Source organism: Chionomys nivalis, chromosome 7 (assembly GCF_950005125.1).
Source record: "Chionomys nivalis chromosome 7, mChiNiv1.1, whole genome shotgun sequence".
Classification (NCBI taxonomy): Eukaryota; Metazoa; Chordata; class Mammalia; order Rodentia; family Cricetidae; genus Chionomys; species Chionomys nivalis.
Window position 1 is genome coordinate 12,702,058 of NC_080092.1, and position 26,883 is coordinate 12,728,940.

The following is a 26,883-nucleotide window of genomic DNA, read 5'->3' on the forward strand; positions in this document are numbered from 1 at the left end:
AAGTTTCCGGCGGTGTAAGGACACAGGCATGGCGCGGAAGAGAGTGAGACCCCGGCTGATCGCTGAGCTGGCCCGCCGCATACGCGCCTTGCGCGAGCAGCGGAACCAGCCGCGAGACTCGCAGCTCTACGCCCTAGACTACGAGACTCTGACCCGGCCACACTCGGGTCGCCGGCTGCCGGTGCGCGCCTGGGCCGACGTGCGCCGTGAGAGCCGCCTCCTACAGCTGCTCGCTCGCCTCCCGTTGTTTGGCCTGGGCCGTCTGGTCACCCGCAAGTCCTGGCTATGGCAGCACGACGAGCCGTGCTACTGGCGCCTCACGCGAGTGAGGCCCGACTACACGGCGCAGGTGCGCTCTCTCCCTGTGCTGCCCGTTCTTGTCTACACTTTCTTCATCTTGCCCACCCTGGACCACACCGGCTGGTTCTACCCACCCTTAACCACCTGGGCCTGTATGCCTCCCTTACCTACGTAACTTAGTGGCAGTGGGTCTGTGTTGATAATTCCCCCTCTTGTTCTGCAGAACTTGGACCACGGGAGGGCCTGGGGCATCCTGACCTTCAAAGGTAAGGCTGGGTACTAGTTGGAGCCTGTTATGGTTCGCAGGTTATCCAACCAGCAGGCAGTCAGCTTGTCTTCTTTCCCCAGGGAAGAGTGAGGATGAGGCTCGGGAAATCGAGCATGTCATGTACCACGATTGGCGGTTGGTACCCAAGCATGAAGAGGAGGCCTTCACTGCGTTCACTGTGAAACCAGAGGACAGGTTGAACCCTGTCCCCTACCCACCTCTGCTGCGGGCCATGATCCTTGCTGAACGACAGAAAAACGGGGATACCAGTGTCCAGGAGCCGCTCCTGAACCTGGAGAGGACTCGGGTGCATCCCTGGGACTACCCTGCAAAACAGGAGACCAAAGGGAAGGCCAAGGGAACTCCAGTCTAACTGCCAGGACGGGCAGAGAAGTCGTTTGATGGGCAAGTGTCTTTGACTGTGCCAGGTCTCCCTTTTGGTGGAGAGTTAGCCCCTACAGCCCTGACAGACCTCCCAGTGAATGGTGGGGCAGTTGATAAGCTGTCGGTTTCAGGCGGCCTCTTACTCGCACTTTGGTCTGCAAATAAAGGCACGAAGTGGCCCCTGTTGTGGTTTCATTACGTGGGTACCGCAGGACGGGGAAGGGAAGGCGGCGGTTCGCAGCAGGGTGCCTGGTGCTCTGGCACACTCAGGCTCAGGCTGTGCCCAGGGCTGAAATGTGCTGGGACTGCGGAGCCCGCGCCTGGAGGTCCTTTAAGGGAGGCCACGCCCCCTCGCCGCCTGGTCCGCCCCATCCGCCGCCATGATCTGCCTGGTGCTGACCATCCTCGCTAACCTCTTTCCCGCAGGTGAGCACCAGGGCAGACTGGGGCCGGTCTGGGTGCGTGGTGGGGCATGCCTGAAGTCAGTATTCTCGCAGCCTACAGCGGCGTGAACGAGCGCACGTTCTTGGCAGTGAAGCCCGACGGCGTGCAGCGGCGGCTGGTGGGCGAGATCGTGCGTCGCTTTGAGAGAAAGGGCTTCAAGCTGGTGGCACTAAAGCTAGTGCAGGTATGGGCGGGCAAAGAAGCTAGTGGGCCCAGGGCGGGTCTAGGGCCGGGGCCCTGGTACTGGTAGCTGTCCCTCCCCTAGGCCTCCGAAGAGCTGTTGCGGGAGCATTATGCCGAGCTGCGCGAGAGACCTTTCTACAGCCGACTAGTTAAATACATGAGCTCTGGTCCCGTGGTGGCCATGGTGAGTTTCCAATGACCTGCAAGGGGAGGGCGAGGCCTTGGGAGCGCTTATTACACTGACAGTAACCCCTGCAGGTGTGGCAAGGGATGGACGTTGTGCGTGCTTCGCGGGCCCTCATAGGGGCCACTGACCCAGGGGACGCCATGCCTGGCACCATCCGTGGGGATTTCTGCGTGGAAGTTGGCAAGTAAGTCCTACCAAACTCCCTGGCCACCCCTCGCCCCTCCTCTCCGGCTCATTTGCCATTCCCGCACAGGAATGTGATTCATGGCAGTGACTCGGTGGAAAGCGCTCACAGAGAGATTGCGCTTTGGTTCCACGAGGAAGAGCTTCTGTGTTGGGAGGACAGCGCTGGGCACTGGCTGTATGAGTAGATGCTACTAAAGTCAGCGTTACCAACCTGGAGGTTGCTGGTCTTCACCATCCTCACAGAGCTCGGCAGCAGGAATAGTGCTTTGGGTGCAGGTCCACCTGACCCAGTCTGTCCAGGGACAGCCACTCCCACATCCCTCCCTGTATTTCTTTTCATAATAAACTGCAGAAAACCCTTGTGCACTGGTGTAGTTTCAAGACAAAAGTACTGTTAAGACATTTATTACATACAGAGCAGATATGTGAGTTCACTTGCAAGGCCAAAGCCTGAGGAGAGCTGCACTGGCCCCTTCCTCCAGCTGCACCCACCCAGCTAACCCCAGTCACTTCACACTCCTGTGGGAACAGACAAGGGACATACATCACAGTGGAGAGGTGGCAGGATGGTGGGGAGAAGCCTACAGCTGCACAATGCTGCAGCTTGTGGCCAGGTGGGCTCAGGGGGCAGTGCCCCTGGATCTGTGCTTCTCTGGTGGTGAGAGGGCAGTAGAGGCCAGCTGACTCTGATCAATGCCCCTGGAAGAGTTAAGACCAGGGCCAGGGCAGCACCTGCCTCCACACACTTGCTTATAACTGCCCATCCTGGCCAGTCCTCAGCTTGTCTGGCCTCTCTGCCTGGCAGCCTCTGTTAGTTGCTCTCCAAGGGAGCAGGCCACAGCTGGCAGCCCTAGGCACTTAGTACGTGTCCGCGAGCTGGGCTCCTTCGAGCCCTGTGCAGGAGGCAGGCCCTGGGAGCACACCATCCTCCATTAACCTGAGGCCGAGCCTGCATTCTAGGACTGACTCTGGGGACACCAGGGCCATCCTTCTTCCTGAGGCCTGTGCCTGCCCTGGCAGCCTGAGAAATTCTACCCTTGGGGCTTCTGAGAGGGGTAGGGCACTAGGGTCTTGCTCCTCCAAGGTTAATCTTGTGCCCATGAAGAGCCTAGGGGACACTGGTCTATGAGGGGCTAGACAATCTTGGGATCCCTTGGGTTAATGGGTATTTGTCATCTTCTGAAGCAGCTTCCCAGGGAGGATGGCCCTGAGCTTTCATGCCAGGTTCCCAGGTAAGACCCAGGCTGGGGCCAAGGGAATGTAAGTTTGGAGATAGGGAAAATTCCAGAGAAGGCTGGCTGAGGTCCCGGAATACAGACAGTTCTAGCCTTGCTTCTGGGCAGAGGACAGTGGCTAGGCCTGGGTCCCTCAGGGCTGCATGCAAAGCAAGTAGACTTGGGGAAGACTCGGCAGTATGCGGCTCCCGCTCCTGCCAGGGCCACCTGTGGGAGCTGCCCATAGCAATCTTGGTCCTGACTTGCCCTGAGGGGCCCCTGGGACTTCACTGGGGCTGGGTGTTGGCCAGGGCCAGGAGCTGCTGGAGAGAGGGTGTCCCAGAGGTTCTCCTTCCTGTCTCACTCCCCAGACTTGCTTCACCCCTCTCTAACAGCTGGGGGCTGGACCTCAGGCAAAAGCTGCAAGTTGAGAGGTTAAAAGGGGATGGACGAACCTGACTGCCCCAGGGAACAGGCGGGAGGGCAGGCAGGTAGGGTCCTATGTACAGTTGGCATCAGGCAGGGCAGGTTCTCACTCAGGGGTGTAGGAAACCTGCCACACGATGATGTGGCTGCGCTCAGCCTTGGACAACACGGGCTTCACCTGGTTCACATCCCCGGCAACTTCCTCTGTTTCATCATCCTCGCCGTCCCCTGGAGGATTGGCAGTCATGAGGACTCCCCCACACACCCACACCAAGCCCTACCTCTAGCTTGTGCTGACTTACCAATGCGGAAGTCAATGTAACCTTCACCACCACTCAGCACCAGCGCATTCTTCAACTTCTGGCCCTCAGAATCTGCAGCAGGCGCAGCAGGCCCAGGACCCTCCGATGGGCTGTCTAGCACACTGCCATTCAGAGTGGCAAGTACATTTCCTGCGGTGGGCAGAGAAATCTTAGGGCTATAGCCTCCTGAAACGGTCACAGCTGTGCTATGGTAGTACAGTGGGCAAAGAGGCTAAAGATCATCTATGTACCTGGCACAGAGACAAAAAATTTGACAGCATCACGGTGTCCATGGAAGCAGAGCTGAGCCTGAGCCATGGAGCAGTAGGGGATGAAGCTGCTGGCTGCCTTGTCACTGCTGTCGTCCCCATACACATGGATGACACCCCCTGGGCGGGTCCCCTCCCCAGATGTTGGAGATGTCTTGTTGGCTAGAAAACGGCCAGGAGAATAGGACCACCTTATCTTGGGCAGGCAGCTGGAGAGGATGAGTGCTAGGGGCAGAGCAAATGCCCCAAGTCACATGGGGGCAAGTGCTGAGGACTTACCTCGGAGCCCCAAAAGCTGGCCTCGATGTAGGACCACAGCTGGGGAAGAGAGAGGAAGGAAGGCTGAGTTGGAGAGATGGCTCCCGGTTCCACCTACTCGGGAAACTCTTTAGCATAGCTGCTGCTTTCTGGATAGGTGTCCTCTAGGGTTAGGAACTTACTCTCAGTCAGGGGGATGGAGATGACAACCCCATTGCCAGTGCCCACCCACAGACGGTTGCCCGCAATGAGTAGGGCTGTGATGCGGACGAAGGAGAAGCCCAGCTTGCCGGTACCTGGGAGAGAACAGGAAGAGCGGTCAGTATAGCCAGTATGGGTGCCCCAGGTGTTTCCCCTAACATTGCATCTTCATTTGATCTATATTGAGGCAGGTCCTCATGTAGCCCAGGATGGCCTGAAACTTGACTATATAACTAAAAACGACCTTGAATTTCTGATCCTCCTGTTTCCACCTCCCAAGTGCTGGGACTATAGGCATATGCCCACTATGCCTGCTCACCCAGCATCTTGCTAACATACGGCTCGATGTCCACATCCTGCAGATGCTGGTGGGTGTGAGCATGGTAGAGTCGAAGGGTGGAATCCAAGCGAATAGAAACCCATACTCCATCACCGATCCAGGCAAGCTGTCGCACCTGGCTTTCCCGCCTTGGATGGGCATCAAATGATTTCTGTTGGTTAATGGCAGCCAGTCAACAGGGGTGGGTAATGGAGAGGTAAGGGATCTGGGCTTGCTGTGATGTGATGCAGGGTCCACCTTAATGACACACTGCCTGTCCCAACCTCCAATCTGGCAGAAGCCTCTCCCCACACTAGAGGCCATTGGCTAACACTTGCCTCGATCTGCATTGTCTTGGGCTGGATGACATGCACCTTGTTCTTGTAGCCACACCAGACTCGGTCGTCCACAACAGCCATGCAACGGATGGAGTGGTGTGGGTGGCCCAGGTCCATCAGGTGATAGTTGCTCAGGTCCCATTGGCCATCTAGAAAGAGCCCAGAACACCTGCTCAAGTTTGGCTAGGGTCTATCTCTGATCACATGATTAGTGTGGAGAACCTACCACCAGGCTCAGGATTGACCAATGGACCCAGGAACCAAGGAACCCAGGAACCCCTAGGCTTGCCTCTGCAAGGGCCACCAGGCCTTACCCTCGCCACGATGGAAGATAGCCAGGGTCCCATCTGCAAGAGCTACCAGCACTCGGCCTTTGACATGCCTGGAATGGTAAGTCAGTGAGGTAGGCTGAGGTTGCTGGGTCCTTGAGTCCCTAACCCCATCCCGTAGTGGGGGTCACATACACTAGGCTCAGCACAGAGTCTTTTAGCTTGATGGAGTGCAGACACTTCTTCCAGTTGGCTACTGCTGAATGCACGTAGAGCCTGCAGGGTAAGGTAGGTAGGCAGAGCTTACATGGTTCATTGAGCTCCCCCACCCCACCACGTCCCATGTCTTATGTCTTTGCCTACCAGCCATTCTGGGCTCCTAGCCACATGGTGGGTGCAGCACTACTGGTGGTTGCAGAGGGCTCCCCACTGGGCTCCACCTGAGGCTGTACAATGCTGCCATTGGGCTCTGGCCCATTCTCACTGCAAGAAGAACGGTAGCTGTAACACAGTGGGTCATAGAAGTATATGCTTGTTCCCTGCCGAACTCTGTCATCCCCCCTCTTATCTGATACAACCTACCTGGCAGGCTGGGTGCTGGAGGGTGGGGTAGATGCCAGGTCAGTGAAGACATGCTCTGTGAGGGGCCCGGGCCGAACTGTGGTTGCTTCTGGCTCGCTAGGACCAGGGTCTGGCACCTCTGTGGCTTCTGTGGCTTCTTCTGTGGATTGGGATGGGTTTACTTTCCCATTGGCGGTGGCTGCCACATCCCCTGTGGAGAGAGAAGTAAGCTAGGCAAGGCAGAGAAAGAGAATGTGTGGATAGGGAGAAGACTACCCGGGACTCACCCTGCCCCTTGTCCAGTACTGGAGTGTCTCCTCGGGAGGAACAGTTGCTACGTGGTACATTGCAGCGGGTAGCACACCCCACCAGAGTGATGCCAGCCAGCACACCATCAGCACCTGAGTCTTCAGGATTCACATCACTGTCTAGGAACATCTCCCCAGGGGGATAGTCACTGTCGCTGGCCGCTGGGGAGAAATTCCCAGCCCATCAGTCCAACATCACAAAGCCACCCCAGAGTTCCATCTCAGTGGAGGCAGGGGAGAATGGGAACTGTCTGCTTGGCTGGCTCTGCTCTCAGGTAGCCTAGTCTCCACACAACACCTGGCCCTCTGGGAACATCTATTCTCAGGCCTAGTGTCAAGCTTACAGGTCAAAAGGAACTGAAAAATAATGCTCTGCCCCATCATACGAAAAGATCCTGAAGAACTCCAAGGAGTAGAGGCCATCTCAGTAAATAGCTAAGGTTTCAAAGCAAAGATCCGTGGGGCCCTCAGCACTATCCTGGGGCTGGGCTAAGCAGTCATGGGACTGCTGCTGAGGGGTGAAGCTAGGACCTTTGCCTGTACCCTGGACAGCTTCCTCCTGGACACATGCAGAAAGAAAGGTAACTCGACACCCATCTATTCTGAAAACATCTATTCACATGCCCAGGTCTCTAATTCCTATTTATTCTGTATCCCAGTCCTACCTGGCTGAAAAGGAAGAGCCACCCGCCTCAAACACCAGCTTTGCAGGGCAGTCCACAGGCAGCAAGTACCTGCTGTTGGACAGCACCTGGCAGTGGGCAGTGGGAGCCCTAACTCACCAGGGATGCTGGAGATACATAGGACGTGGGCATTGCAAACTGTGAATTGATCCACAACAGTGCCTGGTTGGTTGGCATCAATGATCACCACTTTGCTGGTGGTCAGGGTGCTGGTGAGTATCCATACCCGACTGGAGGTAGCATCCGCCTCAGGGACCTCCTTTGCCTGTTTCAGAACACATTAGAGGGAGATCAAAGCTGTTGTCTGAACTGGGTGTTAAGTCACGGGGCTTCCTAAGATCTAGCCTTAAATATGAAATCAATAGATAAAGTTATCTTCCCCTATAACCTACAGAACCATATCTTGATTCATTTCCAAGAAGCAGCTATGAACTTGGAGGAGCTACTCTTACAGCCCCTAAGTCAAGCTGTGACTGTGTTCTGGGCTTCCCTGAAGATCACTGGGCCTCTCCTGTGAGCAGTCCTTCCTGCTACCTATTTTTCCAGATGACACAAGATGTGCCTGGCTCTCCTGGCTCTTGCAAGCCTGACTTCTGTTGACCAAGGGTGGCAGACATACTGCTCCACAGGCCAGGAGGCACCTGACTACAGAGAGGCAGCAATGGCATCTTGAATGCTGGTACCTGCTTCCTCTCCCAGACTCACGGAAGAAAAGGGAAACATTGTCACCAAGGTGTGGTCACTTTCAGCCTGAACCTACAGAGAATTATCCAGAAACTTTATATAGAGTAAAATCACATTCTTGACCAATACACTGACCTTCTTCTTCTCAGGTGATGGGTGGCTGCTCTTGGGCTCGCCTTCAACTTCCCGGTCGCAAGTCAGAGGGTCTCTCCCTGGTGTGGGCTTGCCTCCACTGCTAGAGTCCTCTTCATTTGGTTTCCACCCAGTCAGGTTGACACCAGCAGCACACCAAAGCTGTGAGGACAGGGCTCTGGGGTCTAGGCACAAGGCTCCTCTGCTGGCCCTCCAGGGGCTAAAGCAATAAAGACTACACTTTGCCCTTTGGGGCCTGTGAACAGGGTCCTCAGTGCTCACCTTCATTGTGGGGTCCTTCTCTACCAGAGGGCGGCAATACACAGGGACAGGCACATTTTTCATACGGTTGTCTTCCTGGCCTCCATTGGGGCTCAGCTGCAACAGAGCAGGAGGTACTGTGGTATGCAGCCAAGGGAAACACACTGGTCTTTAGAAGCCTGAGTCATTTGCCTACTGTCATTGTCATTGGTTTTTGGTGTACAATGCATTGGATCTGGCTCTTCTGGCCTTCTGTGCTGGCTAGATTTTGTCAACTTGACACAAGCTAGAATCATGTGGGCATAGGAAACCTCAGACCCCATCAGACTAGATGGTAGGCATGTGTGTCAGAGGTGCCACCTTGGGCAGATGGTCCTGGGTTATATAAGAAAGCAAGTTGAGTATGCAATGGAAAACAAGCCAGTAAACAATGTTCCTCCGTGATTTCTGCTTCAGTTTTCCTTCATGGAAGTATAAGTCTAATAAGCCCATTCTTCACCCAAGCTGCTCTGGCAGTATTTTATCATAGCAACAAAAAGCAATTTTATCATAGCAACAAAAAACTAGAATACTCTCAGAGTTACAGATCCACTAATATCAGGCAGGAGGTGGGTACCCTCCTGACTTCTTATATACACTGTGCCTCCTGGCATTGCACCACCACTGTGCTGGGCCGTGGTGATGCCCTCCCCCATACCCTCTCTGTACCTGGACACCACCCTCTGTCCCAATTACCTGCTTGTACTTGGCAGGCAGGCTCCACCCACAGGCCTGCAGCCTTCCGTCATCATTGCGCACATGTTCACGAACCTGGCGATATTGTTCCCGCTTCTGTTCCCGCCGGGCAGAAGAAGTACAGTCACTGGGTGAGAGGAATAACAGGTTACGTGTGTTCAATGTTATTTATGTTCACTGAATGAAGGTTACATGAGCAGTCTGTGTCAGGCTGGGCCACCCACAGTCCCACTGATCTTCCTGGCAGTGTGCCATTCATTCCTCAGAATCCGCCTGAATCCTCCCTTGACTTTTCTGGGATAGGGTAGGCCTGGAGGGATGGCTCAGCCATTAAAGGCTAGGCTCACAACCCAAAACCGAATAATGACATCTAGGATATGGCATACTCATCTGACATAGGGTAACATCCCCCCGTAAGAGGTGTGAACCTGGGCTTAAGAGGTCATTTCCAGCTGTTTTGGGGCCTGCTCTCTCCATGGGCACTGGGGCTCAGATGGCAGCAACTGCAATGTAACCTAGGTAAGATTACCAGTGGTCACTCATAAAGGTGGCCTGCTCCAGTTCCTGTGGCAGCAAGATACACCACCATGTTTCGGGGGCAGTGTTCAACCCTAAGGTCACACAGAGGAGGTAGGGTATTCTTGGACCCAGCACAGTCTTCAGGGTCTACAAAAATGGTCCCTAAGAACTGCAATCCCTGCCAAAAGGGATTCAGACAAAACCTGCACTAGTTCTTGCTGGAGGTAGTGGGCCTAGAGAGAAGACGTCACCTTTCCTGCCCTTGATAATGCCTGCCCCACAGGGCAGCAAATTAAAGTTCTGTTCTCCAACTTCAAGTATGGAGTGGAATGGGCTTAGAACACCTGGCCCTCTCCCAGGAGGGGCAAGGGGCTGGGGATACCCACTCATCAGGGAAGAACTCCAGGGGTCGGCTGCCGGCTGAAATCTGGCACATGGCATGGCTGCGACGCTGGCTGAAACCGGCTGCTGTAGGTGACTTGTAGTGAATGTTCACAGACGGGTAGGACCGTTTGGCTGGAGGGGGGCTGGATGACGAGCTGAAGAGGCGGCTGAAACTGCCATGGAGACACAGATAGTTGAGCCGCGGGTGGAGTAACAGCAGATTGAGAGAAGCTTCTCCCTCCCTAGAGTGCCATACTCACAACTGCCAGATAGTGGACTTCTTCTTTTCTTGGACAGATGGGTGTTCCCTGGATGCTCTGTAAGGAAGGATAAAGGAGGAGCTGAACCAGTTGACGCTGGGGCCCTCCAGACTGTCCCAACCCTCTGGGGGAAAGGAGGTGTGTTGGAGGATAGCCAACCCCATGATATGCTATAATTCTATAATCCCAGCTCAGGAGCCATAGCTCCAACCAGAGCGATGAGCTGGCTCAGGAAATGTCACAAAAAATACAGAGGGACCACCTGATCATTTCAGTCCACCGCACAGCCTCCTGCAGCTCCATTAGTCGTTCTTTATACTGGTTCCGTTCCATGAGCACTCGGGCCATCTCTACCCTTGTGAAGCGTCGGCGCTGGGCCATAGGGATTTTGTCCTGCAGAGGGGAGAAGATGGTTCCACCAATGAGGGACAACAAGACAGTCAAGCATATACAGCTTCCTTCTGAGATGTCTACCACCTAGATGGGGGCTGGGGGTGGCAAGGGCATGTGGGGAGACAGTCAGGGCAGGCCAGATGGGTTTTGCCACTCTTCCCCCCTCCCAAGCTGCACCCTGAGCTTGAGCAGGATGAACTTCAGGGAGTTGGGGGAAAGTGCACAGGAGGCAGGTCATCTCTCTGCACATGGCTCCATCCACTCAGAATCTGCTTTTGTTAATGCACAATAAAGAGGTCTGAGGTCTGAACTAGTTACTCTTTCTTATGCAAGTGGCCACAGTCCATGTCCTCAGCCTCTCCTAGACTCTCCTGAGATGGAAGTTGTAGAGCAAGGGGGAGAGAGCATCACATGCCCCCAATGACTGAGCAGATGAGTGACTGGTGGTGGGTGTTGCTCTGTTACAAGGTACCCAGCCTGTTCTCCTCAAGGTGCTGTGGTACAGGAGGGCAAACTATGCTAGCTCGGACCAATTTTGGGTGTGGGAGAAGGTGCAGGCTCGGGACTTGGTTGCACTGCCCAGGTTGCAGATGCATAGCAAATGGCTGGCATTGCTTCTGCAGCCTCTTTGGTAACAGTAAAACCTGCTGAGACTGTAGAAAACATCAAAGGGAAAGGGTAGAAAGGTGACTCTGCCTCACTGTAGGGAGGGGCTGAGGACATCAAATCACTCAGTGGAGTGGGAAGACATGAACAGGGTTCCGAGGTCACAAGTGAGAGGTTAGAAGGGCCCAGAAGAATCAGGAAGCCTAGGAAGCGCTGCCATTCCCAGCCCACCCGTGCCCACAGGTTAATAGTGGATATACCAATTCTGTACAGAGATAGCTGCTTACATCCTCCACCTCTTCTCTGGGCTCACGGCGTGCGATTACTGCCTCTGACTTGACTCTACAGGATGTGGGAAGAAGCAGGCAGGGTAAGAGCTCTGCCAAATGTGCTCCACAGCCCAGATATTTGGCTGCTCTACCCAAAATTGGGGTGATCCAAGCCCAAGAAGGAGTGAATCAAGGTACTTGGTGGGCAGGCAAGTCCGGAGTAGGTAAGTGTCCACAAGCCCTCCCTACACTGCCCCTCCCATCTCAGAGGGCCTACAACCAGAGGGCACAGGGTTTCCAAAGACCATGTGGATTTGACCTTGGCTGTGGAGCGGAAGTGTGGTTACTTAAGTAGCCACTGATGCCTGATCAGCCCTTCATTCCTGAACAAGGAATCGGGGGAAAGCTGTAACTAAGGATGGCACTACCATTCCCAGAAAGGCACATGAAGCAGGACTCTGTACCTGGTGAAGGCACAGAGGACTTGAGAGGAGACAAGGGGGTGGGCAGACAATGACCTACCTAGTGGCTGGACCTTGAGCAGAGATCACAAAGCTAGGGGCAGCAGGGGGCTCTGAGATGTCACCAGTGGAAGATGGCTTTATTAAGGACATAGAGAGGGGGCAGCTTGGAAACCCAAGTTTCTGTTGTTCTCACCTTTTCAGCTCTTCTTCAAGTTCTTTGATTCGGTTTTCCAGCTTGACTTTGGCTTGTTTGGCAGCTTCCAGCTCACCCTTCAGCACTTCCTGCTCTCCTGACAGTTGGTCAACCTTGGCAATGAGGTCATTCTTCACCACATTCAAAGCATTTCTTTAAATGGCAGAAAGATGAGGGCTTAATGAGAACACATTTGCATACTGTTGTGACAAGGACTTCTATTTGTTTTGAGACAGAACTAGCTCAGGCTAGTTTCAAACTCACACTCAGTCTTTTGATTATCAGGAGTCAGGCCTTTGACACATCCTAGCAGGTAGATCCTGGTCTAGAATGGGAACACCTTTTTGACCTAAGCATTGAATGTAGCAGTCATTCTTGCTAAAGGCTCCTTACAGCCAGCTTTCTGAAGGAACCACTCAGGAGTCCTGTGGGTTGTTCCCACCAGAGGTGATGGTAACAGTCACGTTTCAGGGGCCACCCAACCCTGGGTCAGACCCGGATAGTATAGAAGATTCTTACTTTGTCTCTAGAAGTTGTGAGTTCTCCAGCAGCAAGTTCCCCACTTCTTTGCCCATTCCTGAAATGAAAAGTGGTGAGGTTTGCCTTGAGCCTCTCCAAGTGGACTTTGCCCTATTGCACCTGCCTCTGCCCCAGAGTAACAACTTTCCTGGCCCTGTGGCTTCAGGTTAAAAGAAATGAGGACTTAACATTCCAACCTGCAGGATAGTTGGGCTTCAAAAGAAGAGGCAGTCAGACGTAGACAGATCCCTGGCCTCATCTACAACCAAGAGAAAGCCCTGCTCTTCCCTGAGCTCACACTGAGCTAGATAATCCTTCTAGCTAGCTCCCATCAGAAATTCAGTCTTGCAGAAGGCCCTGGAATAGCCCCTGTCATACCACTTAACTCCCTGCCCTTAGCCATGTCCATATTCCAGCTCTATAGTATACCCACAATGAACCAAGGCCTTTCAATGCCATCCACTGGTGAACAAATGTTGGCATTGTGACAAAGGACAGAGATGACAGCACAGTACTCAGAGAAAACTTTTGCCCCAAGGATTGCAGTTGCAGCCCACCATGAGATTACATGTAAGTCTGGTAGGACCTGGCCCTTAGCAGTGGGGTCAGGAAGCATGGGGAGGGACAGGACTTTTTGTGGGAAACTGACCCAGCCCTTCTGCCAACAGACTGAGTTCTCCAAATATATATCCTATAATGCCCAAAGAACCAAATTTAATCCTCAGGTTAGCCTTCCCCCGTATTCTTGTCTAAAACAGCAAAGGCACAGTGAAGTGCTGGTTATAGGTCAGCACGATGTCCATTCCGACCTCCCTGGCAGCCTGAGAGAGAACACCAGGCACAAGGTCTGTCCTGGGCCTACAGAGCCTCTCAGAGACTGATAGTGGTTTGTCCATGGTCCACTAGCAGCTTGGAGGGAGGGTCACTTCCCACCCCAGCTGAAACAGAATGGAAAGATGGCACCCCAGGTCTGAGGTCCCTGGAAATCCTGAAGCCACACTCATTGCCACTGGCCCACCATGAAGAACAAAGCAAATGGCTCATGAAGCATGAGAAGATGTTAGATAGAAAAAGGAGGCCAGAAAGAGGAAAACAGACACTTAAGCAGGGCCTTGGCCTTACCAAAAAAATCATCGCGCACTACGGGAGCATCCCAGTCCCACAGGAGACGGGCAACAGGGCGGGAGGAGGGAGAGAAAAGAAGCGCGTTAAGCCTATGTAGACAGCAAGGTGGGGGGTGTTGGGGAACACTTCTGGTTGGGTTAGAGTTGGCAGCAGAGGGGACAGGAGGGCAGGAGGCTGGAGGCTGGATGAAGCCAGAGACTCCTTTGAAACTTTATCTGTGAACAATAGAGCAGACGGCCAGAGGAAACCACACAATGAGAAGCTGTGCCCAGGGGCTTGGCTGCCATTGAACACACTAAAGGGCCATAATTATAGGAGTATGTGGGCCTCTTGTGCACAGCAGTTCAACTTGGCTACCCAGGTGGATTGCACAGGGGTCTCATGGCACCCTTGACTTCTGGGGTATACTGTCTTATGCTCCTAGTGGCTCTGTAGATCCCTCAGAAATGGCCTTCAGGCCCTCAAGCCTTTTCAGGCTTGAAATGGGGGTCATATATTAAGAATCTGTCAGTAGTCAGTAGAGCAATCCCATCTGGGCATTTTGGGCAATAGCAGGCTGGGAGCAAAGCGCATGGCTATAGGGGCTAAGTGGCTTGGAGCAGCCAGACAGAAATAAGAGGTCAGTGTGCACAGCCCTTAGTGATGGTCAGCGGCAGGGGAGAGTCCCACGTGTATGCCCAACCCCCTGCTCCAGCTGCTCTCCACAGTGGAAAGAGGGGACCACAGGGAGACAGATGGGAGAGATACACACCTGAGAACTCCCCTGGGCCGCATCCAGTGAAGCAGAGAGACAGGGAAGGAAGCAACAAAGGTCAATTGGTAACTAGAACCAACAAAGAAATTCTTACTTAAAAGAAAAAAAAAGCAACAATGATTCAGCCATTCCTATGTTGATGGACATGAAAAACAAAACACTTCAGCAGGTCCAGGTCAACACATTCCATGGATACAGAAACCCTAAAGGGACAGACCAAAATGGACATTCCTCCCTCTCCAAGGGACCTAGAGAACCCAGTTCTTGTTCAGCTCTGCCAGAAATTTGTAGCCACCCAGTGGTAAGCTAGCACCCAGCAGACCTCAACAATCATGGCCTGTAAAGGGAAGGATGTGTGTGTTGGTGAGCAAAGGATACCAAGGAAGCCCTCCAGAGTGAACAAGCTGTGCTGTTGGTGTACATGGGGCCGTGACACGTCACAGATGTGCACCTGGGGCTGGATTTAGGGGTCTCCTGTTCAGCCCAGTTCTTACAGGACTAAAGGGAGGGAGAACATGACCTTGAGTGAGGGACAAGACGAGGATAAGGGAGAAATTACCCCACTGTTAAGAGAAAATAAACCAAAGAGTAGTAGGGGACTGGGGAGCATGGAGTGGTCTGAACAGACCTCACTAAGTACAGACCACTTCAGTACAGACCGCCAGGAAAAAATGGGACTGAAGTAGGGAAACACTTTTTTTTTTCTTAATAAATTTAAGGAAAAGCCGGGCGGTGGTGGCGCACGCCTTTAATCCCAGCACTCGGGAGGCAGAGGCAGGCGGATCTCTGTGAGTTCGAGACCAGCCTGGTCTACAGAGCTAGTTCCAGGACAGGCTCCAAAGCCACAGAGAAACCCTGTCTCGAAAAACCAAAAAATAAATAAATAAATAAATAAATAAATAAATAAATAAATAAATTTAAGGAAAGAATTCTGTTCTGCTCATGTACTACACAGGGAACAAAAGCAGCATGAAAACCTACTTGATTTAAATATCAAAATGTTTATCATAGCCGGGCAGTGGTGGCGCACGCCTTTAATCCCAGCACTTGGGAGGCAGAGGCAGGCGGATCTCTGTGAGTTCGAGACCAGCCTGGTCTACAAGAGCTAGTTCCAGGACAGGCTCCAAAACCACAGAGAAACCCTGTCTCGAAAAAAACAAAACAAAACAAAACAAAAATGTTTATCATAGAAATCTAAATAAAGCAGAGGACCAGTTCAGAAGCAGCAACCCTTTCCTCACACCTCTCGAGACAAACATCCCACACTATCCATTCTCCCAGGCAGGGGACTCAGAGCACGCTGGGTGTCTGCATCACTGCTCATCACCATCTTTTCCTGTCACGCAAAAGGCCTTCATCATTCTGCATGCCCATTATTCTCCAGGACACGTTGGTATAGATCACCAGAGAACTTGTGGCCCATCTACCTGTTGTTCCACAGGTACTGGTTCACACCTCTTGCAGAGCTTCATACAGGGAGCAGGGCAGCACCAGCTCCCTGCCATGCTCTACAACTTTGATTAATTTTCACTTTCATTAATCCTGAAGCTGAGTTGTTTTTATATCACCTGTGATTTTCTAATTTATTCTCTGCCAGTTTTCTACTGAGCCTGATTTGCTTTAATAGTAAAGAACACTCACATACTTTCCTGCCCTTTTCTTTTGTTCTGAGCACTGCAGATCAAACTGGCTCCTGCTAAGCATGTGTTCTACCACTGAACTGCATTCCAAGTGCACACACATACTCTTATCACAGTCAGATGTGTGGACATTTTCTCTGGTGGTTTTGTAGAGACATGGAAATACTCTCCAATATCCTTTCTTAACTCTGCTGTCCTTGTATTTTTGTTTAAATATTTGAGCAACCTAGAATTTATTTCTGTTTTATGGTTTAAGATCAAACATTTTATTACCATATGGAATGGAGTTCGCGTTAGTCCAAACATCCTCTTACACAAGCTTGTCTACTTCTCAAGGAGAGCTGTTTCTAGACATCTAGAAGTGGTTACTATATGGGACAGTCTGCTATAGAAGGAATGAATCCGATCACTGTACACCAGAATGACACAGATTGGGTCTGCATGTCACAATTCAGATTGCTCTAAGTGATGCAGGGGAACTGCTTGGCTTTTCTGAGCATCAGTTTCCTTATTTGTACATGAGAAACATAATCCCCTTAAGGTGCACAGTGTGACATCCCCAGCAGACAGTGTGAGCAGAGGCTACCATGATACTTTCTACTCTTTTTTTTTTTTTTTTTTTGGTTTTTCGAGACAGGGTTTCTCTGTGGTTTTGGAGCCTATCCTGGAACTAGCTCTTGTAGACCAGGCTGGTCTCGAACTCACAGAGATCCGCCTGCCTCTGCCTCCCAAGTGCGATACTTTCTACTCTTAAAACATCCATTCTGTATGTATTTTCCTTGGCATTTCTGAAGCCTTGCATGTGTGCACGTAAACAGTAACTGGCACGTTATAGGTTAACTTGCAGCTTTTTTTTTTTTGTAAACTGAGCTTTTGAAAATAGTGTATGTTATAACTTCTGTTTGATAGATACAGTGTATGCCAGGCAGTCACTTTTACCACCTTCACTGCTGAGATGAGATACACAGCTGGAAGCCAGGATTCCTGGGCAGAGAGCTCACCACTGTTATCCCAGCTGATGATCCAAAGCATTTATCTCATGACCTAAGGCTGTGTTTGTGAGAATATGGCATCTCTCCCTCTCCTGCCTATGAGATGCTCAGAGAGCTGACGAGATGTGTCTGTATAGCTACATATGTTGCTCAGATGTGCTTACTCACTGGATCCTATCTGTGCCATACCATTTTTAAAACCATATGTGAGTGGCTGTGGCCAAAAGCCAGAAGGGCCCTTGTCTAAGTAGAGGAGACAGCCTCTAGCTCATTCCTCCAGAACTTGGTCACCATAGTAAGTCACTGGGTATGGTACTCAGACTGCAGTAGTGAATCCTGCCTGAGCTCCTTATGACCCATCTGACTTCTGCATACCTACATAAAAAGGCTCTAAACCACCGAAAGTAGGTCTCATGGCAACCTCAGCTCAGGGTGACCACTGTCCCATAGAAATGACAGGAGAGTTAGAGATGCACAGCAAAACACAGGGAAATATGTCTTTGCTGTGGCGGAATAGTACGCTGATGCCCACTTCCTAGAACAAACACCATCACCCTGGCTGTCTGTGGCCACAGTGTCAACTACATAAGTTCATAACCTGGCTGTCACAGGCACCTCAAAGACCATTCCCTGTGCTCCATGTATGTGAACTTCCACCCTTCACTACCTGACTGTAAGGTGGCAGTCCTAGCCAGAGCTGCTGCTCCCTGTAGAGCAATGAGAAGCTGTAGCAGGGTCCTAATCTGCTTAGAACTGGATGTGGAGATCTGTGGGAGAAGCCTGTCCCTTTTCCTAGCACATAGAGGGGTGGCCCTGGAGTCACCCAGGAATGGCTGCCATGGTGTGTGCTAGAACTGCTACCCAAGATCTAGAGCTTTTCCCAGTGTGGCACTGCTCCTAACACTCAGCTGCCCACATTCAGGCAGCAGTATAACTCTTGAATAAATTAAAAACTATAAACAGAGACTTTAGGGGATATTCATAGAATAAAGATTTACCTTAGTAAGATTATGAAATAAAAGTCCTCAGTCCAAAGGAGCAAAACGCCCTTCATCATAAGTTTAAAAAAAAACAACAACAACAACAACAAAATTAACAGAGTCCAAGTGTCAAAGAGTCATAGGTGATAGGCTGTGTTTACCTAGGAGGTCGGCTCCCTCATCCACATCCCCGATGACCTCAGACCCTGCTGTAGATAGTTCATGATACAGGGAGTCAGTGTTGATGCCAAAAGCTTTGTTTACGATTCCCTGGGTTGGGCTGCTGGGATACACAGAAAGAGCAGTTAGGAACAGCATTGCAGAACCACCTGGCAGCAACCATCCAAGCCTGTGTTAGAGTCTGCAAAGGAAATGTCTCCAAAAGCCCAGATAAACTTAGGAAGCGGGGCTTAGTGGGAGGAAATGAGATTACAGAGGGTATGCATTTCAAGGTCCTAGTAGGACCTCAGCCCTTCCTCCATGCCCTAGGCTCCACAAAGTAGGCAACCTTCTCACCTCATGCTTCCTTTACAAACACTTGTTACCACAGGCCCAAAGGCCAAGCCCTGAAACTTGAAGGTGTAAGTCAAAAATCAACTTTTTGATTTGTTTTTTGGGGGACAAGGGTCCTCTGAGACAGTCCTGGCTGTTCCAGAACTCACTATTTTGCCGCAGGGCTAGGAAGCTGACTGATATACAATGACAACCCTCCCCCAAAGGCACTCTGAATCTCATCCAGGGCCTGGCTGAGTGAGCACCTGCTTCCTGTGCGGTCCAGACGGGTTTCCGGACAGACATCCAGCTCTGGGGTAGAGTCGATAATGTCTTGAACATCAGACCACTCATCACTGCTGCCCATACCTAGCACAGAACACAGGAGACCTGGTGTCAGGGGACAACCTGAAGCCTCTGCCCTATTCATAAAGGCTACCTGGTCTGTATCTTTAGAATCCACACTAGTTTCCACTACATAGGATTGCCAAAAAAGAGTTCTCCTCATACTGGTCAGGTAGGAGACTCCAGGACTATGGGAGTCTAGGGAGGAAGACCCAAAATAGATACACACTACTGAGGGCAGATTCCACTCCCTGCCCTGTGTGACAGCATTTAGAAACTGGGTATTTTTGTTTGTTTGTTTGTTTTGTTCTTCCAGACAGGGTTTCTCTGGGTTGCCCTGGCCATCCTACAACTTGATTTGAAGGCCAGGCTGGCCTTGAACTCTCCTGAGTGTTGGCATCAAAGGAGTGCACCACTACCACCTGGTGAAAACTGGGTCGTTTAATATTTACTTTATTTTATTTTTGAGATAAGAGTCTGATATGCCCTAGGATAGTCTTAAACTTCTGATCCTCCCACCTCAACCTCCCAAGAGCTAGGATTACACGTGTATGCCACCATGCTCAGCTTGGAGTCTGGTCCTTAAGGTTGTGACCAAGGTAAAAGGAGGCCACTTGGCTCACCTTACTCCACGGGGGTCCCTATGAGATCAAAGGACAGACACCCTAAAGACACAAGGAGGTGGCGCTCTGTAAGCCCAGAAAGGAGGACCTCTGCACACAGTAGGCCTGTCTGCACCTTCCTGGTCATCCTACTTCTAGGACAGCTATTTAAACTGCCTACCTGTGGTATTTATTATGAAAGCCTTAGCTATTATTATATTTGCTCAGGCTAAAACCCAAAGAGGAAGAAACACCTCCCAGGTGTGGGCAGCAGATATATGACCTTCCCCAGTAATGGGATGGCTGGTTTTGCATTGAACAGGTAGTGCACTGGACAGACTACATACCAATGCTTACGTTCCGCATCTCCTGGGTAACCTGGACCTCCATGTTGCGGCTGTTGCGCTTCTCTCGGGCCCGCTTGTTGTTCTTTGTGACACTGCCATAATCCCCCAGGGGCTGTAGGCTCTCATTGAGTGGTGTAACTGCTGCTGAGGGCACGGAGGACGTGGGTGTGTTGGACTTGGTACCTGTGGTACTGGGAGTAGCAGCTGCTGAGGACTGGCCTGACTCAGACATCTCATCATTTGGACACTAGAGCCAAACAGAGAAAGGAGGAAGAACATCACAGTAGGCCATTGTGCTATGGTTAGAGTGGCTGCTGAGACCCCATGGCTCTGCTTCTCTGTTACATGGCTATGACCAAACAACACTGTGTCCACCTGCAGAGGCAGGGGTGTCCTTTTGGCCTAATTACTCCTGAACAATGATGCTCACTCATATCTGCCTCTGATTTTCCAGAAGCAGCCACAAGTTCACAGAGTACAACATCTGCCATAGGACAGTCCAGCACAATCATGAGTGATGCCACACAGAGGACATGGCGGAAGACACAGTAGGTGAAGGTGACCTCTGCAGTTGTAGGTTGGTCGGAAACCAATGGCAGACTAGCGTGGGGCAAAAAGGCTGTACCTAGGGATAAGAAAGTTGCTATCTGGCACTGGGTGAACAGGTTGTGCTGTACACTAAGCTACCTCATGACTACTGCCTTTCACCACCTCTAGGACATGAATGCTCAGTCCTGGCTGAGGACAGGGGTAGAGAGAACCACAGTGTTCCTCTGACTGTGGCTGGGACTTCCATAAACAGATCCTGAGTACTTCTTTCACACATCAGTTGAACCAAAGTTTAGCCCTGAACAGCAATGCAAATTTTGCTTTAATAAAAAGAGCATTGTTCTGGAAGGAACCAGGCTCTTATAGAAGCCCGCTGCTAACCTTATACATCTTGTGAGGGAAAAATAAAGCACTCATTGAAGTGCAAAGGCACTTCTACTAAAAAAGGAAGCAAACATTTTTTATGCTCTTATTAGAGAATTTCAATAAAAAATTGTCCCCAAACATTCCTCTATTAACTAATATTGATGAATACATATGACATGGACCTGAGTAGATGCTCGGGTCATTCCAGGAAGCAACTGGCCTTCAGAGCCCTTTGCTTCTCTGTTGGGAAGGCCAAGGAAAATGACTAAACATCACAGGTAAGGATTGTACTGGCTTCTAGAGTTTTGTCTTCCAGAGAGTAGGCAAGTCTTCAGAAGAGTGTTCTGTTGGGGAGGATGTTCACCAGGGTGTAATGAGGAAATAGAAGTATATGGCTCTGGACAAAACAGGGTAAATGCAGAGATATGAACTAAATAGTGTACGCCTGAGTCTCATAGGTCAGAGCTGGTGCCCTTTTGTGGGTGCCTCTGCTCAACTCACTGGGTCAGTGTCAGGCCCGAGCATGAGTCTCTCAGTACTGGATACAGTCGTTTCTCCAAATGACAAGGTTCTAGCTTTATCTACCAAGCGTCTTTATTTCCATACAAGCAATTGTGTGGGGATGCTTGGCAAAAGACTACTCTCTTGTCAGAATTCACTGGCGCTCCCGGCATCAAGTGCGTGAAGGCCAAGGATGCCGCTCTGTATCCTACAATGGCTGATGGCCCACAGCCAAACACAATTCAGTCCTAGCCAGCAGTGCTGAGGCAAGGAACCTAACGCCAGCATGCAGTCCAGCCATCTTTAAAATGGCTTTGTAACAAAATTCTAGCTCTGTATCTGGATCCAGCTTCTGTCCAATATGATAAGGAAGAAACATTTTTCTTCTTCACATCCTTGTGAATGCCAAGAGGTGAGCATGGTTCACATGGATCCTGAGATGTAGTTCTCCAGACTTGTGCCTGCCCCTTTTCAGCAGCATCCAGGTGCCTTCCAGATGCAGACAACTGCTGCCGCCACCAAGGAAAAAGAAAATCCAAGCAGGCCAGGAAGGAGCCAGGGCGTGAGTCCCACTCATTTCCAGACCTCCTTTCTCAAAGTCCATTTCCTCTGCCTATTGTAAAATGAGGGCATTTTGCCCCTGGGTTGTGCCCCCCCCCCAGTGTCCCCACTCTGTTATCCTACAGGGTCACACTTACCCAGGGGATATACCCTCCTGGCCACCACTTACCTAGGGCAAACCTCTCAACCTCCTAAACATCAACGGGGAGCAGTGACCTCCAAATGTATTGCAAAGAACCCACACTCTTAGCGATCATTCCTCACCATGAGTAGCCACAACTGTTTGGTTAAAACACTATAGTATATAAAAACAAAAAACAAAACAAAAAACAAACAAAAATTAAGAAATTAGAAAAATCTTAAAATTTGGAGCACGAAATAAGAAGAACTTAATGTAATTACTTTTAAAAAAATAAGAAAAATCAAATAAAACACACAACAAACTAAAACATAAAACATTTGTGGTTTAAGAGAGAAAAACAACACAACGTAGTAGAGACAGAAAAGACAAGGTAAGAAGAAAAGCCGGTAAAGCATGGGCTTGAGTGGGTTCCTGGAGCCAGGTTGGGCCAGGCATAAGTGCCCATGGCCTTCCTGTAGTTTCTGCAATGCTTAAGGGAAGCCTTCCCACAGGTCTGCTGTGAGGGAGAGTGAATGAGCAAGCGACTAAGCGTGAAAAGCTGGCATAACGGCAAGGACATGTCTAGATGACCAGGGATAGCAAAATGCTTATGGATCTTGCTGCCTTCTCCTCAGGGCACATACACTGACAGGACAGTGAGACAGAGCACCGGTACCTGTCTCAAAGATATACTCATTGCGTTCGAGACCAGCCTGGTCTACAAGAGCTAGTTCCAGAACAGGCTCCAAAGCCACAGAGAAACCCTGTCTCGAAAAACCAAAAAAAAAAAAAAAAAAAAAAAAAAAAAAGATATACTCATTGCCTAAAACAAGAACAGAAGCAGGGAGTCACTTTCTGACAGAGCCATCAGCATACAGCAGCCCCTGCAGGCAAGTTGGACACAGGCAGAATAGTCAGCCAAGAACAGCAGGAAATTTCAGAAGGTCTAGATTCCACATCCACCAAGTTCAGAGGCCCAAGAGTGTATGTCCCCAGTTCCCTCTGTGGGGAACTTTCCACCAGACCCAGGGGCACCTCCTCCACCCCAGGAAGGCAGTCTCCCTTACCTGGCAATGCTGTAGCTACTTTCCAGAGAGTCTAAGCACACAGACCCCTTGTACAGAAAGTGACCTGGGGCCCTGAATAAATAACTTGGCCTTTTCTGGGCTCCATGTTTGGGATACATACCTGCAAGTGGTAGTATCTGCCTTCTCAACTTGTAGCTGAAGAACTATGACCAGAGTCAAGTAGAAAAGAGCCCAGGCCAAAAGCTATCTCAATATTTATGCCTCCTTCTAGCAGAAGCTTCCGATTCTAGACACTGAATGCCTGTAAAAGCCTTGAGAGTACCATGTATCCAGGTACATCTAGTCAGAGAAAGGCGTATATTTGGGGATATGTTCTGTTGTAGCTAAGTTCAGCCTTAATAAACATGGCACCCTTAGCTGCAGAGTGGCCTGAGAAACAAAGGGGCTAGCCTGGACTCACAGGTGCTAGTGTGAGGTCAAACAGAGCAGGAAGCTCATGCCTCCTGACACCCCAGCTCTGTTTCTTTGTCCTTGTCTTATGTCAGGATGGCATGAGCCAACTCAGGGAAAAGGGCAAGGACTGGAGTCCCCTGAATGGACATGGGATATCAGTAGTTTGGGGACCCTCGCTACACCCATGGCTACAAAACCTGGTAGCTGGAGCCGGACTGCAGCTGGCCGAGGTCACTCAGGTGCCAGTGGTCCCCCGCAGGCACGAACTTGCCCCCCATCTGTGCACGTACCATGCCGTCAGCCAGGGGGAAGACATTCAGAGAGGTGGGACGCTCCTTCCTGCTGCAGTAGGAAGGAGATAAGCACAGGAGTAGACGGTTAGAGGGCGCTATGAGAGAAACAAAGTTCATTTCTTGGCACAGAGATAATGTCTGGTAGACGGCAATGTTTAAAGTGGCATTCCATACTCAACCACTGAGTATCATTCTACACACTTGAAAACTGTTTCTTAACTAGGACTCAGGTGTTTTTCACTTCCATCATTTTTTATTTAATTTTTTTAAAAAATGTTTTATGTGTATGGTGGTTTTGCCTGCATGTACATCTGTGCACATGCATGCCTAGTACAATGGAGGCCAGAAGAAGGCATTGGATTCCCTGGAACTGGAGTTACAGATGGTTGTGAACTACCATGTGGATGCTGGGAATCAAACCTAGGTCCTCTAGAACAGTCAGTGCTCTTAACCTATCAGCCACCTCTCCAGCTCCCCTATTTAAATTTTTTTTTTTTTTTGGTTTTTCGAGACAGGGTTTCTCTGTGGTTTTGGAGCCTATCCTGGAACTAGCTCTTGTAGACCAGGCTGGTCTCGAACTCACAGAGATCCGCCTGCCTCTGCCTCCCGAGTGCTGGGATTAAAGGCGTGCGCCACCACCGCCCGGCCCCTATTTAAATTTTAAACAGAAATAGTGTCAGAGCTAACAATCCTAAAGCAATACCAGCAAGAGCTTTTTTAATATTTATTATTTTAAAATTCTGTATATAGGTGTTGTGTGTGGCTATATGCATGTGAGTCCAGGTGTCAGATGAGTCCTCAAGGGAGTGTCAGACTCCATACAGCTAAAGGTATAGGCAGTTGTGAGCTGCCTGGTACATGTGCTGGGAATTGAATTCAGGTCCTTTGGAAGAGCAGTCTCTCCAGCCCCACCACATTACCTTTACTCTCCCTTAACCAACTTTTGTGTGTAAGTCTCCACCTTGTATTTTTTATTTTATTGGTGTTTTGCCTGTATGTATGTTCATGTGAGGGTGTTGGATCCTGGAGTTATAGACAGTGTGAGCTGGGAATTGAACCTGAGTCCTCTGGAAGAGCAGTCAATGCTCTTAACCACTGAGCCATCTCTCCAGCCCCTCCACCTTGTATTTTGAGACAGGGTCTTCTACTGAACTCACCCACTTACTAGCCTATCAGCCAGCAAGCTTTGGGGATCTGAGCCCCCACTGGTCCATTTCCTCACAGGGCTTCTCATTGTGAGTGCCTTAACAGGACATGGTCAGAGCACTGCTGCGGTGACTGCTAGACTGTGGTGGAGGACATGGTTTCTATGTGCTGACCCCCAGCCATCAGAGCTCACAGAAAACAGGTCCAAATCTAGAGAATCTGGTAAACTGAAGGTAAAGAGCAAAGCTCAAGCTCATCCCCAAGATTCTCCACGAGCCATAAATAGTAAATAGTGGGGACAGATTCCAAAGCCATCCTGTCAGAGGCTGCCAATCAAGCAGGTTTGGCCATACACCGGTCTAGGCAATACCACACTCTCAGGGCTCTGTCTAAACTGACTGTTCAAAGCTATTCATGTCAAGCATTAGTCTTGTCATGCCAAAACAACTAACACTGGGTGTTCAGCACCTAGAGACATGAGAGGAGCCATATTCAGAGGTTACCAACACATACTCTAAAGGCAAGAAATGTATCCTTTCCTTACTGCATGAAGAATGCCAGAGGATGGGGAGGGCTGAGAGCAGTAGCACGCTCAGGAACTGCCTGTGGCTGGCCCTTCAGCTTGAGAAAGTATGAGTCTGGGCAGGGGTCTCTTGGTAGAGACTGGGCAGTTAGTTTGCCCTGCCCCAAACAACACTGTCTCCTGTAGTAAGGAGACCCTAGCACTTGCTGGGACTGGACTTTGCAGTTTTGTTTGCTTGTCATGGAAAGGATAGAACCAAAGAGGCTGACTGAGTGTTACATGTGGGGACTACGGGTTGGGGTAGTAAAGGAATGCTCAGGGCTAAAGTGTCTCTGGAAGGCACTCTCCAATACCTAGCTTGTGTGATTCCTCCACACAGGGCATGCTGGGCTGATTAGCATTAAGTGGAAAGAATTCAGATGCTGAGCCCCAAGAGAGTTGGAGAGTTTATTTACTTGAACTTCCCTACCTCAGCCCTACTGACAAGATCTCACAAGTGCCAAGCCTCTGGGCCACTGAAAAGGCAGCATAGCCAGGGACCGGAGCAGGAACTCATTAGTCCTGCCTGTTCCAGCAGGCTCCCAGCCTCCCTAACTATATTGTGCCCCCATGGGGAAGACCCTTGGGCCTACCTCTGACCCCATTAAGTACTCTTACTCTTGATCCTGGGTGAGAAGAACATAACGTGTTCCTAGTCCTTGTCCTTAAGCTAATGATGCCTGTTCCGCTCCTCTCCTTTAGAGGCTACAGGATGAGAACAGGTGATGTGGCTCTTGTCTCAGAGGACAGAAAACTCATACATTGCAGATGATTAAATCCCCAGCTTAAGATGTTTCTACTGGTCTGCCACCTCCCAAAACAGGGCAAGTTGAAACTTCAGCCACACACTGCTCTCAGAGGCTGGAGTCTATAGCATGATTTCATCTGTGATATTTCATCTGTAGATATTTCTTGAGTGTTGGGTAGAACCTGAAACCTAGAAAACTCAGGGAACTCTTGCTCTGCCAACAATGTGTGGCTATGCTGAGGTATCCACTAAGTCTGTACTTCTTGAGTCTTGTGAATATACAGCTGCAGGTCATCAAAAACACCTGTGACTTCAATCAACCTAATCACTGTCCTAATTCTTCCCTCAGACAACCCCAATCCTCACAGTGACCCTAGCACTGCAGTGGGCAAAGACCAGCAGGCTTTACCTTTTCCTCCACGACTGGCGAGGACTGCAAGCAGCAACAGACAATGGCCAGCACACAGCACGGCAGCAACAGCACAGAGGGCAGGACAAGAAGACCACATTAGAGAATGAAGGTCAGACTGGCAATAACTATGCATGTATTCATAGGGAAAGCATGAACATGATGATGGTGAGATAACTGGACCCCATCATGTGTTCCCCTATACACAAACAGTTATACACAGTATCTACAGGAATAGACACACGGGATACGGATCTTTATGGTTTTGACAAAAGACCATAGGATGTGACCTACCAAATAGGTAGCAGCAGGTGGGCAAGCACAGGGCTTATCACAAATACCTAGCACAC

General features: G+C 50.5%; 3 protein-coding genes across 25 annotated transcripts in view; 2 read left to right on the forward strand and 1 right to left on the reverse strand.

Moving 5' to 3' along the window:
• The first annotated feature begins 2 nt into the window (after window positions 1-2).
• Mrps34 (mitochondrial ribosomal protein S34) lies at window positions 3-1,119 on the forward strand. The gene is made up of 3 exons (XM_057773728.1): window positions 3-349; window positions 524-566; window positions 649-1,119. The coding sequence occupies exons 1-3, from the start codon at window positions 29-31 to the stop codon at window positions 939-941; spliced, it is 657 nt and encodes a 218-aa protein (XP_057629711.1). The 5' UTR covers window positions 3-28; the 3' UTR covers window positions 942-1,119.
• A 70-nt stretch (window positions 1,120-1,189) lies between these two features.
• On the forward strand, window positions 1,190-2,316 carry Nme3 (NME/NM23 nucleoside diphosphate kinase 3). 2 transcript variants are annotated; one of them, XM_057773729.1, is made up of 5 exons: window positions 1,190-1,378; window positions 1,450-1,580; window positions 1,662-1,763; window positions 1,838-1,950; window positions 2,020-2,316. In XM_057773729.1, exons 1-5 carry the CDS (start codon window positions 1,333-1,335, stop codon window positions 2,135-2,137), a joined length of 510 nt encoding a protein of 169 aa, XP_057629712.1. In that variant the 5' UTR covers window positions 1,190-1,332; the 3' UTR covers window positions 2,138-2,316. The 2 variants fall into 2 exon arrangements, with proteins under 2 accessions (XP_057629712.1, XP_057629713.1); XM_057773730.1 differs by having other exon boundaries at window positions 1,486-1,580.
• An 8-nt stretch (window positions 2,317-2,324) lies between these two features.
• Mapk8ip3 (mitogen-activated protein kinase 8 interacting protein 3) overlaps window positions 2,325-26,883 on the reverse strand; it is a 44,409-nt gene continuing 19,850 nt past the window's right edge. The window contains exons 5-33 of one of the 22 annotated variants that reach the window (XM_057773714.1): window positions 26,534-26,557; window positions 23,666-23,714; window positions 19,797-20,043; window positions 18,769-18,871; window positions 18,172-18,293; window positions 14,396-14,407; window positions 13,642-13,659; window positions 12,520-12,577; window positions 12,001-12,153; window positions 11,335-11,416; window positions 10,338-10,468; window positions 10,076-10,132; window positions 9,818-9,988; window positions 8,913-9,039; window positions 8,199-8,294; window positions 7,920-8,078; window positions 7,200-7,365; window positions 6,397-6,579; window positions 6,131-6,320; window positions 5,912-6,031; window positions 5,744-5,824; window positions 5,594-5,661; window positions 5,280-5,428; window positions 4,942-5,113; window positions 4,604-4,717; window positions 4,443-4,481; window positions 4,146-4,325; window positions 3,895-4,044; window positions 2,325-3,820 (exon numbers count right to left, since the gene is read on the reverse strand). In XM_057773714.1, coding sequence (XP_057629697.1) covers window positions 3,699-3,820; window positions 3,895-4,044; window positions 4,146-4,325; window positions 4,443-4,481; window positions 4,604-4,717; window positions 4,942-5,113; window positions 5,280-5,428; window positions 5,594-5,661; window positions 5,744-5,824; window positions 5,912-6,031; window positions 6,131-6,320; window positions 6,397-6,579; window positions 7,200-7,365; window positions 7,920-8,078; window positions 8,199-8,294; window positions 8,913-9,039; window positions 9,818-9,988; window positions 10,076-10,132; window positions 10,338-10,468; window positions 11,335-11,416; window positions 12,001-12,153; window positions 12,520-12,577; window positions 13,642-13,659; window positions 14,396-14,407; window positions 18,172-18,293; window positions 18,769-18,871; window positions 19,797-20,043; window positions 23,666-23,714; window positions 26,534-26,557 — 3,343 coding nt within the window. In that variant the 3' untranslated portion in view covers window positions 2,325-3,698. Of the gene's footprint in view, window positions 3,821-3,894; window positions 4,045-4,145; window positions 4,326-4,442; window positions 4,482-4,603; window positions 4,718-4,941; window positions 5,114-5,279; window positions 5,429-5,593; window positions 5,662-5,743; window positions 5,825-5,911; window positions 6,032-6,130; window positions 6,321-6,396; window positions 6,580-7,199; window positions 7,366-7,919; window positions 8,079-8,198; window positions 8,295-8,912; window positions 9,040-9,817; window positions 9,989-10,075; window positions 10,133-10,337; window positions 10,469-11,334; window positions 11,417-12,000; window positions 12,154-12,519; window positions 12,578-13,641; window positions 13,660-14,395; window positions 14,408-18,171; window positions 18,294-18,768; window positions 18,872-19,796; window positions 20,044-23,572; window positions 23,718-26,533; window positions 26,558-26,883 lie in introns of all 22 variants that reach the window. The other 21 variants (XM_057773701.1, XM_057773713.1, XM_057773712.1 and 18 more) reach the window with 21 other exon arrangements.

Excerpts from the sequence above, each read along its gene's own strand:
- Nme3 (XM_057773729.1), top strand. The coding sequence starts at position 1,333 with ATGATCTGCCTGGTGCTGACCATCCTCGCTAACCTCTTTCCCGCAG. Across the intron at positions 1,379-1,449 it reads CGCTAACCTCTTTCCCGCAG|CCTACAGCGGCGTGAACGAG; the intron begins GTGAGCACCAGG and ends GTATTCTCGCAG. Across the intron at positions 1,764-1,837 it reads CTGGTCCCGTGGTGGCCATG|GTGTGGCAAGGGATGGACGT; the intron begins GTGAGTTTCCAA and ends TAACCCCTGCAG.
- Mrps34 (XM_057773728.1), top strand. The coding sequence starts at position 29 with ATGGCGCGGAAGAGAGTGAGACCCCGGCTGATCGCTGAGCTGGCCCGC. Across the intron at positions 350-523 it reads GGCCCGACTACACGGCGCAG|AACTTGGACCACGGGAGGGC; the intron begins GTGCGCTCTCTC and ends CTTGTTCTGCAG. Across the intron at positions 567-648 it reads GGGCATCCTGACCTTCAAAG|GGAAGAGTGAGGATGAGGCT; the intron begins GTAAGGCTGGGT and ends TTCTTTCCCCAG.